This window comes from Pseudophryne corroboree, chromosome 12 (assembly GCF_028390025.1).
Source record: "Pseudophryne corroboree isolate aPseCor3 chromosome 12, aPseCor3.hap2, whole genome shotgun sequence".
Lineage (NCBI taxonomy): Eukaryota > Metazoa > Chordata > Amphibia > Anura > Myobatrachidae > Pseudophryne > Pseudophryne corroboree.
This window is the reverse complement of record NC_086455.1, coordinates 21386701-21406225: the sequence shown is the minus strand read 5'-3', so window position 1 is coordinate 21406225 and position 19525 is coordinate 21386701. Positions and strand designations below refer to the sequence as shown.

The following is a 19525-nucleotide window of genomic DNA, read 5'->3' as shown; positions in this document are numbered from 1 at the left end:
ACTATTAATAAAAAGAGCAAAAATCCTCCATTTGACAACTTTTAAATACCTCCAGTACGGTCCTTATTGCCACTAACAATTCCCTATCTCAGTTTCCAATTTTTGAGGGGGGTCTAGGGTGGTTTCCCGGCTTTTCCATGCAGTTCTCCAAGGTTGCATTTTGTAGTAAAGTTACACAACCTATCACGAATTGGCATTATGAATTGGATCTCACATTTCTCCAGAGCGCACATACAGTGCATCTGGAAAGTATTCCCAGCACTTCACTTAGGGGGTCATTCCGAGTTGTTCGCTCGTTATTTTTTTCTCGCAACGGAGCGATTAGTCGCTAATGCGCATGCGCAATGTCTGCAGTGCGACTGCGCCAAGTAAATTTGCTATGCAGTTAGGTATTTTACTCACGGCATTACGACGTTTTTTCTTCGTTCTGGTGATCGTAATGTGATTGACAGGAAGTGGGTGTTTCTGGGCGGAAACTGGCCGTTTTATGGGTGTGTGCGAGAAAACGCTACCGTTTCTGGGAAAAACGCGGGAGTGGCTGGAGAAACGGAGGAGTGTCTGGGCGAACGCTGGGTGTGTTTGTGACGTCAAACCAGGAACGAAACTGACTGAACTGATCGCAGATGCCGAGTAAGTCTGGAGCTACTCAGAAACTGCTAAGAGGTGTCTATTCGCAATTCTGCTAATCTTTCGTTCGCAATTTTGATAAGCTAAGATTCACTCCCAGTAGGCGGCGGCTTAGCGTGTGCAAAGCTGCTAAAAGCAACTTGCGAGCGAACAACTCGGAATGACCCCTAGTTTTTTATTTTTAATAAATTAGCAAATATCTCAAAAAAAAAACTTTCTTCATGTTGTCATTATGGGGTATTGTGTGTAGAATTTTGAGGGAAAAATTAATTTATTCCATTTTGGAATAAGGCTGTAGCATAACAAAATGTGGAAAAAGTGAAGCGCTGTGAATACTTTTTGGATGCACTGTATGTGCGAAGTATACAAGTTTCATTAAACAAATGCGCTTTTTCAAATATATACTGTGTATACATTCACATACATACAGTGCATTAACCTTCTGGCTACAAAATGGTATCCTTATTTATTTTTATAAAAGTTTTGGACATAACTCCACTATAATCTTACAGTGCAGGTTTTTATTCACTTCATAGCTTATTCTTATAGGCCCTACACACATGCCGATATTCTGAAAGATATGAACGATCTCGTTCATAAATGAACGAGAACTCGTTCATATCTTTCAGTGTGGAGACTCCAGCGATGAACGATGCGCGGCCCCGCGCTCGTTCATCGCTGATCTCCCGTCGGCTGTGCATGCAGGCCAATATGGACGATCTCGTCCATATTTGCCTGCACTTCAATGCAGCCGGGTGACGGGGGGAGTGAAGAAACTTCACTCCCCCCGTCACTGTGCCCCCGCCGCCGGGTTGCTCGTCGGCCGTATCGGCCGTCGGGCACCTCGGCGGCGCATCGCCGAGTGTGTAGGGCCCCATAGACTGTATTGTAGTTCATTATTGATTTTAAAGTATATTTATTTATGGTATATTTATATTGTAGTCTGTATTGTTAAGCTTTCTTCACTTTATTTATGGTATGGTATTTATGGTATATTTATATTGTAGTGTTAAGGTCCCAATACACTACTGCTACTTCTCCGAGGGGAGAAGTCTCATACGTCTCCCTTGAACTGCCTGGCAGCTTCCAGGGGTGGCAGGATCGCATATAGGGGGTCATTCCGAGTTGTTCGCTCGTTGCCGATTTTCGCAACGGAGCGATTAAGGCGAAATTGCGCATGGTACGCAGTGCACATGCGCTAAGTATTTTTGCTCAAAACTTAGTAGATTTACTCACGTCCTAACGAAGAATTTTCATTGTTGAAGTGATCGGGAGTGTGATTGACAGGAAGTGGGTGTTTCTGGGCAGAAACTGACCGTTTTCAGGGAGTGTGCGGGAAAAACGCAGGCGTGCCAGGATAAAACACGGGAGTGTCTGGAGAAACGGGGGAGTGGCTGACCGAACGCAGGGCGTGTTTGTGACGTCAAACCAGGAACGAAATGGGCTGAGCTGATCGCAGTGTAGGAGTAAGTCTGGAGCTACTCAGAAACTGCTAAGAAGTTTCTATTCGCAATTCTGCTAATCTTTCGTTCGCAATTCTGCTAAGCTAAGATACACTCCCAGAGGGCGGCGGCCTAGCGTGTGCAATGCTGCTAAAATCTGCTAGCGAGCGAACAACTTGGAATGATCCCCATTGTACATCGTATGCAGTCCTTTTGCATACGATGTATCGTATGCGATCCCAGCCAAGGCTGCTGGATCCGAGAAATCTATAGTACAGCCCTTGCGATATACAGGCTCCGATCCGATGAGCACGGGACCGTGCATCGTATCACATTCATATGCGATTTGCCACTTTTAATCCGATTTCTCGGCCCAATGTTTTAGAATTAGATGAAAAGTGCCCAAATCGCACTAGTGTATGGGCACCTTAATAGTGAAGCATGTTATTCAATGTATAGTATATTTATAACGTTTATTTATAATAAACTTACATTGTAGCTTTTTAATCACTTTATTTATAAAATATGAACAGTATATTGTAGTGTTAAGCAATAGCTTTATTTATATTGTGTAGCAGTATATTGTAGTAATTCGCTGTAGCTCATTGTTCGCTTTATACATTTACAGCATTTTGTAGTAGCTCATGGTTAACTATTTATAGTATGTGTGTATGCATATAGATAGCTATAGTAATTGTTAATTGTAGTGTATAAAGTACTGTAGCTTTTAATTTCCTTTATAGTATATTAGTTATTTATAATAAGATTTTACTTACCGATAAATCTATTTCTCGTAGTCCGTAGTGGATGCTGGGGACTCCGTCAGGACCATGGGGATTAGCGGCTCCGCAGGAGACAGGGCACAAAACTAAAGCTTTAGGATCAGGTGGTGTGTACTGGCTCCTCCCCCTATGACCCTCCTCCAAGCCTCAGTTAGGATACTGTGCCCGGACGAGCGTACACAATAAGGAAGGATATTGAATCCCGGGTAAGACTCATACCAGCCACACCAATCACACCGTATAACTTGTGATCTAAACCCAGTTAACAGTATGACAAACGTAGGAGCCTCTGAACAGACGGCTCACAACAAATAACAACCCGATTTTTTTGTTAACAATAACTATGTACAAGTATTGCAGACAATCCGCACTTGGGATGGGCGCCCAGCATCCACTACGGACTACGAGAAATAGATTTATCGGTAAGTAAAATCTTATTTTCTCTGACGTCCTAAGTGGATGCTGGGGACTCCGTCAGGACCATGGGGATTATACCAAAGCTCCCAAACGGGCGGGAGAGTGCGGATGACTCTGCAGCACCGAATGAGAGAACTCCAGGTCCTCTTTAGCCAGGGTATCAAATTTGTAGAATTTTACAAACGTGTTCTCCCCCGACCACGTAGCTGCTCGGCAGAGTTGTAATGCCGAGACCCCTCGGGCAGCCGCCCAGGATGAGCCCACCTTCCTTGTGGAATGGGCCTTGACAGATTTAGGCTGTGGCAGGCCTGCCACAGAATGTGCAAGTTGAATTGTGCTACAAATCCAACGAGCAATCGTCTGCTTAGAAGCAGGAGCACCCAGCTTGTTGGGTGCATACAGTATAAACAGCGAGTCAGATTTTCTGACTCCAGCCGTCCTTGAAATGTATATTTTCAATGCCCTGACAACGTCCAGCAACTTGGAATCTTCCAAATCGCTAGTAGCCGCAGGCACCACAATAGGCTGGTTCAGGTGAAACGCTGACACCACCTTAGGCAGAAACTGAGGACGCGTCCGCAGTTCTGCCCTGTCCGAATGGAAAATCAGATATGGGCTCTTATACGATAAAGCCGCCAATTCTGATACTCTCCTGGCTGAAGCCAGGGCCAGTAGCATGGTTACTTTCCATGTAAGATATTTCAAATCCACCGATTTGAGTGGCTCAAACCAATGGGATTTGAGAAAATCCAAAACTACATTCAGGTCCCACGGAGCCACTGGGGGCACAACCTGGGGCTGTATATGTAGTACTCCTTTTACAAAAGTCTGGACTTCAGGAACTGAAGCCAATTCTTTCTGGAAGAAAATCGACAGGGCCGAAATTTGAACCTTAATGGACCCCAATTTGAGGCCCATAGACAATCCTGTTTGCAGGAAATGTAGGAATCGACCCAGTTGAAATTCCTCCGTGGGGGCCTTTCTGGCCTCACACCACGCAACATATTTTCTCCAAATGCGGTGATAATGTTGTGCAGTCACCTCCTTCCTGGCTTTAACCAGTGTAGGAATGACCTCTTCTGGAATGCCTTTTTCCTTTAGAATTCGGCGTTCAACCGCCATGCCGTCAAACGCAGCCGCGGTAAGTCTTGGAATAGACACGGTCCCTTCTGAATCAGGTCCCGTCTTAGAGGTAGAGGCCACGGATTTTCCGTGAGCATCTCCTGAAGTTCCGGGTACCAAGTTCTTCTTGGCCAATCCGGAGCCACGAGTATCGTTCTTACTCCCCTTTGCCGTATAATTCTCAGTACTTTGGGTATGAGAGGCAGAGGAGGAAACACATACACTGACTGGTACACCCACGGTGTTACCAGAGCGTCCACAGCTATTGCCTGAGGGTCTCTTGACCTGGCGCAATACCTGTCCAGTTTTTTGTTGAGGCGAGACGCCATCATATCCACCTTTGGTTTTTCCCAACGGTTCACAATCATGTGGAAGACTTCTGGATGAAGTCCCCACTCTCCCGGGTGTAGATCGTGTCTGCTGAGGAAGTCTGCTTCCCAGTTGTCTACTCCCGGAATGAACACTGCTGACAGTGCTATCACATGATCTTCCGCCCAGCGAAGGATCCTTGCAGCTTCTGCCAATGCTCTCCTGCTTCTTGTGCCGCCCTGTCTGTTTACGTGGGCGACTGCCGTGATGTTGTCCGACTGGATCAACACCGGCTGACCCTGAAGCAGGGGTTTTGCCAGGCTTAGAGCATTGTAAATTCCTCTTAGCTCCAGTATATTTATATGAAGAGACATCTCCAGGCTTGACCATACTCCCTGGAAGTTTCTTCCCTGTGTGACCGCTCCCCAGCCTCTTAGACTGGCATCTGTGGTCACCAGGACCCAGTCCTGTATGCCGAATCTGCGGCCCTCTAACAGATGAGCACTCTGCAACCACCACAGAAGAGACACCCTTGTCCGTGGCGATAAGGTTATCCGCTGATGCATCTGCAGATGCGATCCGGACCATTTGTCCAGCAGATCCCACTGAAAAGTTCGTGCGTGGAATCTGCCGAATGGAATTGCTTCGTAAGAAGCCACCATCTTTCCCAGGACTCTTGTGCATTGATGCACAGACACTTTTCCTGGTTTTAGGAGGTTCCTGACAAGTTCGGATAACTCCTTGGCTTTCTCCTCCGGAAGAAACACCTTTTTCTGAACCGTGTCCAGAATCATTCCCAGGAACAGCAGACGTGTTGTCGGGGTCAACTGAGATTTTGGAAAATTCAGAATCCACCCGTGTTGTTGCAGCACTACTTGGGTTAGTGCTACTCCGTCCTCCAGCTGTTCTCTGGACCTTGCCCTTATCAGGAGATCGTCCAAGTAAGGGATAATTAATACGCCTCTTCTTCGCAGAAGAATCATCATTTCGGCCATTACCTTGGTAAAGACCCGAGGTGCCGTGGACAATCCAAACGGCAGCGTCTGAACTGATAATGACAGTTTTGCACCACGAACCTGAGGTACCCTTGATGTGAAGGGCAAATTGGGACATGCAGGTAAGCATCCTTTATGTCCAGGGACACCATAAAGTCCCCTTCTTCCAGATTCGCTATCACTGCTCTGAGTGATTCCATCTTGAACTTGAATTTTTGTATGTACAGGTTCAAAGATTTCAGATTTAGAATAGGTCTTACCGAGCCGTCCGGCTTCGGTACCACAATATAGCGTGGAGTAATACCCCTTTCCCTGTTGTAGGAGGGGTACCTTGACTATCACCTGCTGAGAAAACAGCTTGTGAATGGCTTCCAATACCGTCGCCCTGTCTGAGGGAGACGTTGGCAAAGCAGACTTTAGGAACCGGCGAGGGGGAGACTTCTCGAATTCCAACCTGTAACCCTGAGATACTACCTGCAGGATCCAAGGGTCCACCTGTGAGCAAGCCCACTGTGCGCTGAAATTCCTGAGTCGACCCCCCACCGCTCCTGAGTCCGCTTGTACAGCCCCAGCGTCATGCTGAGGGCTTTGCAGAACCCTGGGAGGGCTTCTGTTCCTGGGCAGGGGCTGCTTGCTGCCCTCTCTTACCCCTTCCTCTGCCCCGGGGCAGATATGACTGTCCTTTTGCCCTCTTGTTCTTATAGGACCGAAAGGACTGCGGCTGAAAAGACGGTGTCTTTTTCTGTTGGGAGGGGGTCTGAGGTAAAAAGGTGGATTTTCCGGCAGTTGCCGTGGCCACCAGATCCGATAGACCTACGCCAAATAATTCTTCCCCTTTATACGGCAATACTTCCATATGTCGTTTGGAATCCGCATCACCTGACCACTGTCGCGTCCATAAACTTCTTCTGGCAGATATGGACATCGCACTTACTCTCGATGCCAGAGTGCAAATATCCCTCTGAGCATCTCGCATATAAAGAAAAGCATCCTTTAATTGCTCTATAGTCAATAAAATACTGTCCCTATCCAGGGTATCAATATTTTCAGTCAGGGAATCCGACCAGACCACCCCAGCACTGCACATCCAGGCTGAGGCGATGGCTGGTCGCAGTATAACACCAGTATGTGTGTATATACTCTTTAGGGTAGTTTCCAGCCTCCTATCAGCTGGATCCTTGAGGGCGGCCGTATCAGGAGACGGTAACGCCACTTGTTTTGATAAGCGTGTGAGCGCCTTATCCACCCTAGGGGGTGTTTCCCAGCGCGCCCTAACCTCTGGCGGGAAAGGGTATAATGCCAATAACTTTTTTGAAATTAGCACTTTTCTATCTGGGTTAACCCACGCTTCATCACATACATCATTCAATTCCTCTGATTCAGGAAAATCTACAGGTAGTTTTTTTCACCCCCCACATAATACCCCTTTTTGTGGTACTTGCAGTATCAGAGATATGCAAAGCCTCCTTCATTGCCGTGATCATATAACGTGTGGCTCTACTTGAAAATACGTTTGTTTCTTCACCGTCGACACTAGATTCAGTGTCCGTGTCTGGGTCTGTGTCGACCGACTGAGGTAGAGGGCGTTTTACAGCCCCTGACGGTGTCTGAGACGCCTGGGCAGGTACCAACTGGTTTTCCGGCCGTCTCATGTCGTCAACTGATTTTTGTAATGTGCTGACATTATCACGTAATTCCATAAACAAAGCCATCCATTCCGGTGTCGACTCCCTGGGGGGTGACATCACCATTACCGGCAATTGCTCTGCCTGCACACCAACATCGTCCTCATACATGTCGACACACACGTACCGACACACAGCAGACACACAGGGAATGCTCTTATCGAAGACAGGACCCCACTAGCCCTTTGGGGAGACAGAGGGAGAGTTTGCCAGCACACACCCAAGCGCTATAATATATATGGGAACAACCTTATATAAGTGTTGTATCCTTATAGCAGCTTAAATATATAAAATATCGCCATAAAAAGTGCCCCCCCTCTCTGTTTTACCCTGTTTCTGTAGTGCAGTGCAGGGGAGAGTCCTGGGAGCCTTCCTCACAGCGGAGCTGAGCAGGAAAATGGCGCTGTGTGCTGAGGAGAATAAGCCCCGCCCCCTATTCCGGCGGGCTTTTCTCCCGTAGTTTGTAATATCTGGCAGGGGTTAAATACATCCATATAGCCTCAAGGGCTATATGTGATGTATTTTTTAGCCATAAAAGGTATTTACATTGCTGCCCAGGGCGCCCCCAGCAGCGCCCTGCACCCTCCGTGACCGTTGGTGAGAAGTGTGTGACAAACAATGGCGCACAGCTGCAGTGCTGTGCGCTACCTTCAAGAAGACTGAAGAGCCTTCTGCCGCCGGTTTCTGGACCTTCAATCTTCAGCATCTGCAAGGGGGGTCGGCGGCGCGGCTCCGGGACGAACCCCAGGGTGAGACCTGTGTTCCGACTCCCTCTGGAGCTAATGGTGTCCAGTAGCCTAAGAAGCCAATCCATCCTGCACGCAGGTGAGTTGAACTTCTCTCCCCTAAGTCCCTCGATGCAGTGAGCCTGTTGCCAGCAGGACTCACTGAAAATAATAAACCTAAAAACTTTTTCTAAGCAGCTCCTTAAGAGAGCCACCTAGATTGCACCCTGCTCGGACGGGCACAAAAACCTAACTGAGGCTTGGAGGAGGGTCATAGGGGGAGGAGCCAGTACACACCACCTGATCCTAAAGCTTTAGTTTTGTGCCGTCTCCTGCGGAGCCGCTAATCCCCATGGTCCTGACGGAGTCCCCAGCATCCACTTAGGACGTCAGAGAAATTTTGTTTAAATGTTTATGTATAGTGTAGCTCTTTGTCACTATTTCTATATGGTATATTTCTTTCATAGCTGTCTACGGTATATTTACAGTATACTGTGGCTCACTTTTAACTTTATTTTACATATATATTATACACACAAAATGTTGATTCTAGTTTAATTCACTTCAGTCTATTTTTATCGTAGTTTTATGGAGATCTTTATTCACTTTAAAGTATTGTGTAACTGTTGTCGATTTTACATATATATATATATATATATGTATATACACACAGTTTTACACACACTTTCATTTATGGATAGACTTGTATAGTTTATTCCCCACACTAGCAGGAATTTCTCCTCAGTAACGCTAATACCCACGCCTGTGTTGTTCTTCCCTCACAATAACGCCGCCCGCCTCACACTATGGCTGCCCTCACACCTGCGCCGCCCGCCTCACACTATGGCTGCCCTCACAATAACGGCCGCGCGCCTCGCTCGGCTCCCTGTATTTGATGATCTACAATAGAGCGCGAAAACGTCGAAAACAAAGACGTGACGCCAGGGTCAGACAGCGGCGGTTGAGCTGGTCGAGTGACAGCCTCGGCAGCCAATCATAATTAACTGCGCTCACACTTCCATCCAATGGCCGGCAGCCGGCGGTGTAAGCCTGGGATAGGGCTGCGATTGACACCGCTGTGAGCGAATGGCGGCGCTGGCGGCGGCGTGACCCTCCAATGGGCTGCCAGGGGGGGCGTTCCCCGTGGAAGGGGATGCTTGTGCCCTGTAATGGAGTCTCTCAGTTGGTGAGCGGCCATTGAGGGAGTAGGGATCCCTGTAGAGCGGGGTCAGGGGGCCGGTGACGGAGCTCCGCGTATCGCCTATCCACCATTATCGCCTATCCACCATTATCGCCTCTCCTCTCCCGCCTTCCCATCGCCGCGGTGTCTCCGAGTCTGCTGCGCGTCCCACGCGTGTAAAGTTCTCCCGCCGTGACCCCCAGAAGGTTGGCCCGGGAAGATGGAGATGAAGAAGCGCATCACCCTGGAGCTGAGGAACAAGTCCCCGGCTGAGGTGAGGGGAGCCGGGGGAGCGCGGCGGCGGCCTCCCGCCCTGTACCCGCTGCCAGCCGCGCTCGCAAAGTTTCCATGTGGAAGGTGGGGAGAGGGAGCAGCCCCACCTCATGGCCGGCGAGGGGCCCCTGGAGACGGCTGTGCTCAGTGGCGGTGTATGGTGCAAGAGCCACGTGTGTGCACAGGAGTAACCCGCCGGCCAGTGCCGTGTACAGCGCTGCGAGCACGTGTCTGCGTAATGTGATTTACCGCCGGCTGTTTACATGGGCAGCAGCATGGGCTGTGTGTGCTGTCCTGCAATGTGCGGGGGCTGTACATGGGGTGATGTGTGTGTGTGTGTGTGTGTGTGTGTGTGTGTGTGTGTGTGTGTGTGTATATATATGTATGTATGTATGTATGTATATATGTGTGTGTATATAGGGTGACGTGACTGCAGGGGCTGTACATGGTCTGTGTGTGCTGTATATAGGGTGATTGTGTGTGTGTGTGTGTGTGTGTGTGTGTGTATAGGGTGTTGGGTGGCTGTGTAGGATGTGACTGTAGGGGGCTGTACATAGGGTGATGGGTGTGTATATAGGGTAATGGGTGGCTGTGTAGGGAGCTGTATATGGAGTGGTGTATAGGGTGATGTATGGCTCTATATAGGGTGGTGTGTGTGTATAGGGTGATGTGACTAGGGAACTGTATATGGGGTGATGCATGGCTTGGTGTAAGGAGCTCTGTATAGGGTGGTGTGTGTGTGTGTATAGGGTGATGTGACTAGGGAGCTGTATCTATGTGGGGTGATGTATGGCTCTGTAGGGAGCTGTATATAGGGTGATGTATGGCTCCGTAGGGTGCTGTATATAGGGTGATGTATGGCTCCGTAGGGTGCTGTATATAGGGTGATGTATGGCTCCGTAGGGTGCTGTATATAGGGTGATGTATGGCTCCGTAGGGTGCTGTATATAGGGTGATGTATGGCTCTGTAGGGAGCTGTATATAGGGTGATGTTTGGCTCTGTAGGGAGCTGTATATAGGGTGATGTATGGCTTTATGTAAGGAGCTGTATATAGGGTGATGTATGGCTTTATGTAGGGAGCTGTAAATAGGGTGATGTATGGCTCCATGTAAGGAGCTGTATAGTTCTGTCTGGTGAAGTGTGTGTGTGTGTGTGTGTATAGGGCGCTGCACAGCTCTGTCTGGTGGAGTGTGTGTATAGGGAGATGTAAGTAGCTTCTGGCATGTGCAGGAAACGTATTCCAATCATTTTGTAGATGTAATTTTACATGTGTATACTATAATATATATTCAGTTTGGATCCATAATATTTAAGGGTATAACTGTTCAGTACTAAGTCAGTTATAGGACGAGCGGTCCGCACCTCCTTATCATGTCATTCACTATGCAAATGATGTGAAGGGCCATACCTAGTGGCTGCTTTTCGCTGTAACTGGATATCTGATAAGTGTGCACTGTGCAGATGAGACGCTGCAAGCAGAATGTATTTGCATGGCATTATTCTGAATCCTGTGACATGCAGAAGGGAAGGGTTTTGAACCTGTTTGGTAGAAAAATGAATACTCCTTGTGAAAATCATTATACAGGAGTGACTGAACCTCCGAGAGCATCTGACATCTGTTACATCAGACGCTGTATACTATGTAGTATATACTCAGTCAAAGACTTCCAGTTCCGTCTGCATGATTCACAAGAGGGGCGGGCCTTTCTAATGAGCGGGCAGATGTGATGGGCCAGAATTAAATCCCCCCCCCGATATTGTTCCAGAGGTTTCTTGCTGAACTGAAATTTTAGTATTAACACCCTTGGCTCTTCGGCGTAATGCTCCTGTGGCTTGTGAAGGACCTACACATCCTATTGCTATAATTTGTTCACAATCAAGAATTACTAAAAATGGGCGCTATGTAGGTTTAAAATATTTGCAATTGGTCAATATAGCAGATATTACTATAACGGCTGCCAACATAAGGATCTGTATATCCTCCGTAAATAGACTAGTCTAAACAAGAAATATTCAATGTAGGCGCACAGAAAAAATTGGGTAGTAACGGCTACTGGTTCAATAATGAATTTACGGTATGTGGGTGACGGTGCGGTAAGTATTGCCCTCTGACTACATAGCTCGTACAGCGCTGTCGCTCCTAATAATATAAAATATGTTTGTGTTCTTTTTAATTTATTATTGAACCAGTAGCCGATACTATCCAATTTGTTTCTGTGCGCCCACATTGAAAATTTCTTGTTTAATCACAATGGCTATTGTAGTACGTAGTCTGAAGGTTTGGGCCCAGATTTATCAAGCGTTTGAGAGTCATAAATAGCACGGTGATAAAGTCTTAGCCAATCAGCTCTTACTGTGATTTTTCAAACACAGCCTGTAAGATGGCAGTTAGGAGCTGATTGGCTGTTATTTTATCACCGTGCTATTTATCACTCTCCAAGGCTTGATAAATCTGGACCCAAGTCTTTTATCTGATTTAATGGGAGGAATTTGAAGGCTTGCGATCAGATCCCTGTTTTACCCCTCGCTCTGTTTCTGTTAATACCCAGCCTGATTATGTTTCTGTTCCCAACTGTATAGGGCAATGACCTATTCTGGTATTAAGTAAACACACCAGTAAATGTAATCTTAGTATTATAGAGCCGATTGGAAGGCAAGGTAGTAGTCTCTATAGTTTTTTCCTGATCTCTGTTAAGTTGCTGCAGAAAATAAAATAAAGCTGGATGCGTTTTCCGGTAACCTGCGAGTGTGCAGATGATAGAAAAGTCTGCAAGAACTTATTTTGCAGCAGAGGCGTTCTGTTCCCTGTTTCCACGAGGCTCCAATGAAGGTTCTGGCTGACGGAGACTGCTTTCATGGCTGCTAACTGCAGTCATCCAGTGTAATGGTCACAGACAGATAAGGCGATTGAGTTCAGCTGTCATCTACCAACAGGGCAGATACAGAGTGAGTTGTGCAGCCTACGCCCTAGAGGTGGGGTCACATCTCCCCAGTTCTCACTCCCCCTCTTGGCCTGATGCCCCATCACTGTGCTTTGTATAACTATGCACAATTGGAAATGCTGATCTTCCTTATAATAGTATAGCTCTAGCACTTGCCGCACCTGTGAGGTTGTTTCTTTGGGTCCAGATCCTTCAGAGTTGTCAGCTGCGTAACCAAACAGTACCTTTCTCATATCAGCGCTGCTCCCAGTGCATTTTATATAGCAGATTTACTAAGCCATGCTGGTTTTCCTGACATAAGTGGAGGTCAGTGATTGATTGTCATAGAAAGTAATTAAATGACTCCTCCCCAAAATATCACCAGAAACGTGTCGGCAGTCAGCATTTTATCGTCCGTTGCTGATTGGTCCTTGAACGTCTCCTTGGCTCTTATCTGTACTTGTGCTTTGCTCCTTGTCAGCTGCCTGTTGAAGAATGCCACCTGGTTGTATCCAACAAAGCTCTTGATAATGATAGAGAAAAAAGCAGAGGCTGTTGTAAGGTTCAGCTGTCCCCTGACGGTAAACTTGTAGAGGGGGAGGCGTGCGTGTGGCTGTTTCTGTGGTGGGGCCTGAGGCATAGTAATCTTTTAATAATGCCCCAGCTTGCTTGGACAGCTGCTGTTCAAGTGATCATCTTGCAGCCCCTGCGTCCCTGCTGTCGACCAGTACTGGCGACTTGTTGCTCTCAGCAGATGTTTCAGGATGTAGGTCACTTGTAACTGAAACCCCTTGTTTATGCAACGCCTAGTTTGCATGAGGTGTTGTATTTGGTATCATGGCCGCAAAGTCACCAAATGTGTTGTAATTTCACTGGCAATATGGAACCGTGTCGATGACATCCTCCCCTCTTTATCATATGTAAATGTGTTCATGTACAGTATGTATAGATAGTGTAATTCTGGGTAGTCTGATGATTTAATCAGCTGCTGTGCAAATAAACTGAACATGTGAATGCTGAGAAAGGAGTGAGGTTTGAGGATGAGCAGTTGTCTCAGACCAGAGGCACTATAGCATCCATACACTATTGCCTGTGAGTATTTACAGATGTGTCCTCTTATGTCTTTGCTCCGTGCGCTACAAGTCGCGTTACATATAATGCGTAAGTGCCGTGACTCCATAGCGCCAGGCGTTTTGTCTGCGAAAATGCGTCTTGGACGCAAAGTAATGTAATAGGACACATGAGCAGCTTCTGCTGATTAAAATATGCGGCATGCCTATATTCTGTGAGACTACGACTGTATTTGCAAACAAAATACTATGCTACAGTGTTTTCATGGATCCAGGTAGAGCCGCAATTACACACACAATATAGGCATGCTGCATATCATTTTAATCAGCAGAAGCTGCTTGTGCGTCCTGTTACATTACTTCGCGTCTAAGATGCATTTTTTGCGAGAAAAGACACTACACAGTCCCACCACGGCTTGGCGTGACTGCAGCAAGTATGTAAGAAGACTAGTGGTGGGCAGCGATTAAAATTTCTAATCGCGATTAATCGCATGATTTTCTCAGATTAATCGCGATTAATCGCATTGTTATATGCAAAACTGGATCAGCAAAGTAGCTTTACACATAAATTATTACAATGTCTCCGAATGGTGTAACATTTGGTAACAGCCTCCCGATGAGTAAGTGATCCTAATTTCCGTAAGCCGTTTTATGAAGCCGGTGCAAGCGGCTCTGTGAAACAGGAGAGCCAAGGCAAGCGGCTCGGGTGGACGTGCTGTGACTGCTTTGCGGTGATGAGTATTCTGTAGTACCGCAATCTCCGTCTTACCGGTTGGTGCAGGCGGCTCTGGGATGGGTTATTCAAACCACTCGGTTGTAGCTGGTAGATCCAAACTGTGTGGTGACTGAAAGGGGAATGGCGTCCCCATATCCTGATGCGGTTCTCGACCACAAAGGCCGGTCGTTTCTTCAGAGGATGATTGTCGGCGTTAAAATAATTGTCGGCGTTAATTAGTTAATGCGTTAACGCGATATTAACGCGCTAACTTGCCCAGCCCTAAAGAAGACACATCTGTACATTCCGTATTTGTTTTGTACTCTGGTTGTTTCTGAGTTGTATGGATTTCTAAGCACAGACGCAGTAACATATATTTGAAAGGTTCCTCCAATGTTCCGTGGATAGCAGTTATCGCTACCGGATGGAAGGTGTAGCTCAGTGGCTGAGTTTTACTTTTATACATACAAGAGTGGATAGCATTACTGCATCACAGCTCTGAGGTCATAGGCTATTTCTGAGAAATTAATACATCAGTGTTGAGTTTGTATGTCCTCCCTCTGTGTGTTAGGTGTCTTCCGTGTGCTCCAGTTTTTCCCACACTCCGTAAACATACTGGTAAGTTAATTGGATTCTGACAAAATGAGCACAAACCTCTGTGCTTTTATATCAGGGAATTTAGACTGTAAGCTCCGTTGACGCAGGGACAGATGCAAATGACTTGTTCTCTGCATAGTGCATCATAAATTAGTGGCGCTGATATGTTAACAAATAATGATATAAAATCGGGGGGGGGGGTGGGGGGGTTAGTGTTTTCATTACTCAATTGATTTCTGACTTTCAATTCATATTTTTGTTTGTTCTCTTCAGGTAGCAGAGCTGGTTTTAGACAATTGTCGGTCAAGTGATGGTGGGATCGACGGCTTAAATGATAGTTTCAAAGAGCTGGAGTTCCTCAGTATGGCCAACGTAGAGCTGTCGTCACTGGCCAAACTCCCAAAGTTGTCCAAACTCCGAAAAGTAAGTAATGAGTCGGCAAGTCTGTTGCTTTTCTTGATGTGCTTTGTACAGACCATTTGCTTGCGGCACCTTAAACCTGCTTTATTTTTCCGAGTGAGTGTCCTTGTTTACATGTGGCTGACATACCAATAAGATGCTGGACATATGAGGTAGATTTGCTAATGAGTTGTTTTTCTATCTTGCAGTTGGAGCTCAGCAATAACAGTATCTCAGGCGGACTAGAGGTATTAGCAGAAAGGTGTCCTAACCTCATTTACCTCAACCTGAGTGGTAACAAGATTAAAGATCTGAGCACAGTGGAAACCCTTGTAAGTAGTGTGGTCTTCGTGTTTTGTTTCTCGTTGTAGAAGGTTGGTGGTTGGTGTTGTACAGCTGTTGGGCTCCACTCCCTACTCTAGCTCGATTTGTTCTCGTTCTCTTTACCACACGTTTCCCTATCCTGGTGACCGCTCTATTCATTGTGACGTATTTATGTAAGACAACGATATAGCTAGGAAACGGAGAAGCCCATCTCCAATTGTTTAGGCTCTCCTGTTATGTTGAATAAATTGTTGACCCATATCTGTATACTTGATCAGTATATCTGAGCTATTGTTTCGCCAATCAAATGCCAATTAGCCCCGGCAGTCACACATTTATTTATTAATTTGTTTATTTTCTCTATCGTCCTAGTGGATGCTGGGGTTCCTGAAAGGACCATGGGGAATAGCGGCTCCGCAGGAGACAGGGCACAAAAAGTAAAGCTTTTTCAGATCAGGTGGTGTGCACTGGCTCCTCCCCCTATGACCCTCCTCCAGACTCCAGTTAGATTTTTGTGCCCGGCCGAGAAGGGTGCAATCTAGGTGGCTCTCCTAAAGAGCTGCTTAGACAAAGTTTAGCTAGGTTTTTTATTTTACAGTGATTCCTGCTGGCAACAGGATCACTGCAGCGAGGGACTGAGGGGAGAAGGAGTCAACTCACCTGCGTGCAGGATGGATTGGCTTCTTGGCTACTGGACATCAAGCTCCAGAGGGACGATCACAGGTACAGCCTGGATGGTCACCGGAGCCGCGCCGCCGGCCCCCTTGCAGATGCTGAAGTCAGAAGAGGTCCAGAATCGGCGGCTGAAGACTCCTGCAGTCTTCTAAAGGTAGCGCACAGCACTGCAGCTGTGCGCCATTTTCCTCTCAGCACACTTCACACGTCAGTCACTGAGGGTGCAGGGCGCTGGGAGGGGGGCGCCCTGGGAGGCAAATGAATACCTATAAAGGCTAAAAATACCTCACATATAGCCCCTAGAGGCTATATGGAGATATTTAACCCCTGCCTGATTTTTCTAAATAGCGGGAGACGAGCCCGCCAGAAAAGGGGCGGGGCCTATCTCCTCAGCACACGGCGCCATTTCCTCTCACAGCTCCGCTGGTCAGGACGGCTCCCAAGTCTCTCCCCTGCACTGCACTACAGAAACAGGGTAAAACAGAGAGGGGGGGGCAAATTTATGGCGATATTTTGATATAACAAAGCAGCTATAAGGGAGCACTTATTATAAGGCTATCCCTGATATATATATATATATAGCGCTTTTGGTGTGTGCTGGAAAACTCTCCCTCTGTCTCCCCAAAGGGCTAGTGGGTCCTGTCTTCGTTAGGAGCATTCCCTGTGTGTCTGCTGTGTGTCGGTACGTGTGTGTCGACATGTATGAGGACGATATTGGTGTGGAGGCGGAGCAATTGCCAAATATGAGGATGTCACCCCCTAGGGAGTCGACACCAGAATGGATGCCTTTATTTATGGGACTACGGGATAGTGTCAACACGCTAAAGCAGTCGTTTGACGACATGAGGCGGCCGGACAATCAATTAGTGCCTGTCCAGGCGACTCAAACACCGTCAGGGGCTGTGAAACGCCCTTTGCCTCAGTCGGTCGACACAGACCCAGACGCAGGCACTGACTCCAGTGGTGACGGTGACGATTCAACCGTATTTTCCAGTAGGGCCACACGTTATATGATTTTGGCAATGAAGGAGGCGTTACATTTAGCTGATACTACAGGTACCACTAAACAGGGTATTATGTGGGGTATGAAAAAACTACCTATAGTTTTTCCTGAATCAGAAGAATTAAATGACGTGTGTAATGAAGCGTGGGTTGCCCCTGATAAAAAGCTGATAATTTCAAAGAAGTTATTGGCTTTATACCCTTTCCCGCCAGAGGTTAGGGAGCGCTGGGAAACACCTCCTAGGGTGGACAAGGCGCTAACACGCTTATCTAAACAAGTGGCGTTACCCTCTCCTGAGACGGCCGCACTTAAAGATCCATCAGATAGGCGGATGGAAAATATCCAAAAAAGTATATACACACATGCAGGTGTTATACTACGACCAGCTGTAGCGACTGCCTGGATGGGCAGTGCTGGGGTAGTTTGGTCAGAGTCCCTGATTGAAAATATTGATACCCTGGACAGGGACAATATTTTACTGTCGTTAGAACAAATAAAGGATGCATTTCTTTATATGCGTGATGCACAGAGGGATATCTGCACACTGGCATCACGGGTAAGTGCTATGTCCATTTCGGCCAGAAGAGCTTTATGGACGCGACAGTGGACAGGCGATGCGGATTCAAAACGGCATATGGAAGTTTTGCCGTATAAAGGGGAGGAGTTATTTGGAGTCGGTCTATCAGATTTGGTGGCCACGGCTACAGCCGGGAAATCCACCTTTCTACCTCAAGTCACTCCCCAACAGAAAAAGGCACCGACTTTTCAACCGCAGCCCTTTCGTTCCTTTAAAAATAAGAGAGCAAAGGGCTATTCATATCTGCCACGAGGCAGAGGTCGAGGGAAGAGACAGCAACACGCAGCTCCTTCCCAGGAACAGAAGCCCTCCCCGGCTTCTACAAAAGCCTCAGCATGACGCTGGGGCTTCTCAAGCGGACTCGGGGACGGTGGGCGGTCGTCTCAAAAATTACAGCGCGCAGTGGGCTCACTCGCAGGTAGATCCCTGGATCCTGCAGATAATATCTCAAGGGTACAGGTTGGAATTAGAGACAGATCCACCTCGCCGTTTCCTGAAGTCTGCTTTACCAACGTCCCCCTCCGAAAGGGAGACGGTTTTGGAAGCCATTCACAAGCTGTACTCTCAGCAGGTGATAGTCAAGGTACCTCTTCTACAACAAGGGAAGGGGTATTATTCCACTCTTTTTGTGGTACCGAAGCCGGATGGCTCGGTAAGGCCTATTCTAAATCTGAAGTCCTTGAACCTGTACATAAAGAAGTTCAAGTTCAAGATGGAGTCACTCAGAGCAGTGATAGCGAACCTGGAAGAGGGGGACTTTATGGTATCCTTGGACATCAAGGATGCGTATCTCCACGTTCCAATTTACCCCTCACACCAGGGGTACCTCAGGTTCGTTGTACAAAACTGTCACTATCAGTTTCAGACGCTGCCGTTCGGATTGTCCACGGCACCTCGGATCTTTACAAAGGTAATGGCCGAGATGATGATTCTTCTTCGAAGAAAAGGCATATTAATTATCCCATACTTGGACGATCTCCTAATAAGGGCGAGGTCCAGAGAACAGCTAGAGATGGGATTAGCACTGTCTCAAGAAGTGCTAAAACAGCACGGGTGGATTCTGAATATTCCAAAATCCCAGTTAATGCCGACAACTCGTCTGCTGTTCCTAGGGATGATTCTGGACACGGTTCAGAAAAAGGTTTTTCTCCCGGAGGAAAAAGCCAAGGAGTTATCCGACCTTGTCAGGAACCTCCTAAAACCAGGAAAGGTGTCTGTACATCAATGCACAAGAGTCCTGGGAAAAATGGTGGCTTCTTACGAAGCAATTCCATTCGGCAGATTCCACGCAAGAATTTTCCAAAGGGATCTGTTGGACAAATGGTCAGGGTCGCATCTTCAGATGCACCTACGGATAACCCTGTCTCCAAGGACAAGGGTGTCTCTTCTGTGGTGGTTGCAGAGTCCTCATCTATTGGAGGGCCGCAGATTCGGCATACAGGATTGGATCCTGGTGACCACGGACGCCAGCCTGAGAGGCTGGGGAGCAGTCGCACAAGGAAGAAACTTCCAGGGAGTATGGACGAGCCTGGAAACGTCTCTTCACATAAACATTCTGGAACTAAGAGCAATATACAATGCTCTAAGCCAGGCAGAACCTCTGCTTCAGGGAAAACCGGTGTTGATCCAGTCGGACAACATCACGGCAGTCGCCCATGTGAACAGACAGGGCGGCACAAGAAGCAG

The 19525-nt window shown here is 47.3% G+C and overlaps 1 protein-coding gene across 2 annotated transcripts in view; it reads left to right on the top strand.

Moving 5' to 3' along the window:
- The window catches only part of ANP32E (acidic nuclear phosphoprotein 32 family member E), a 65217-nt gene that overhangs the window by 34135 nt on the left and 11557 nt on the right, over positions 1–19525 (top strand). The window contains exons 1-3 of one of the 2 annotated variants that reach the window (XM_063947177.1): positions 9234–9558; positions 15135–15284; positions 15470–15592. In XM_063947177.1, the coding sequence (XP_063803247.1) occupies positions 9505–9558; positions 15135–15284; positions 15470–15592 (327 nt within the window). In that variant the 5' untranslated portion in view covers positions 9234–9504. Of the gene's footprint in view, positions 1–9233; positions 9559–15134; positions 15285–15469; positions 15593–19525 lie in introns of those variants that run through there. The other variant, XM_063947178.1, reaches the window with a different exon arrangement.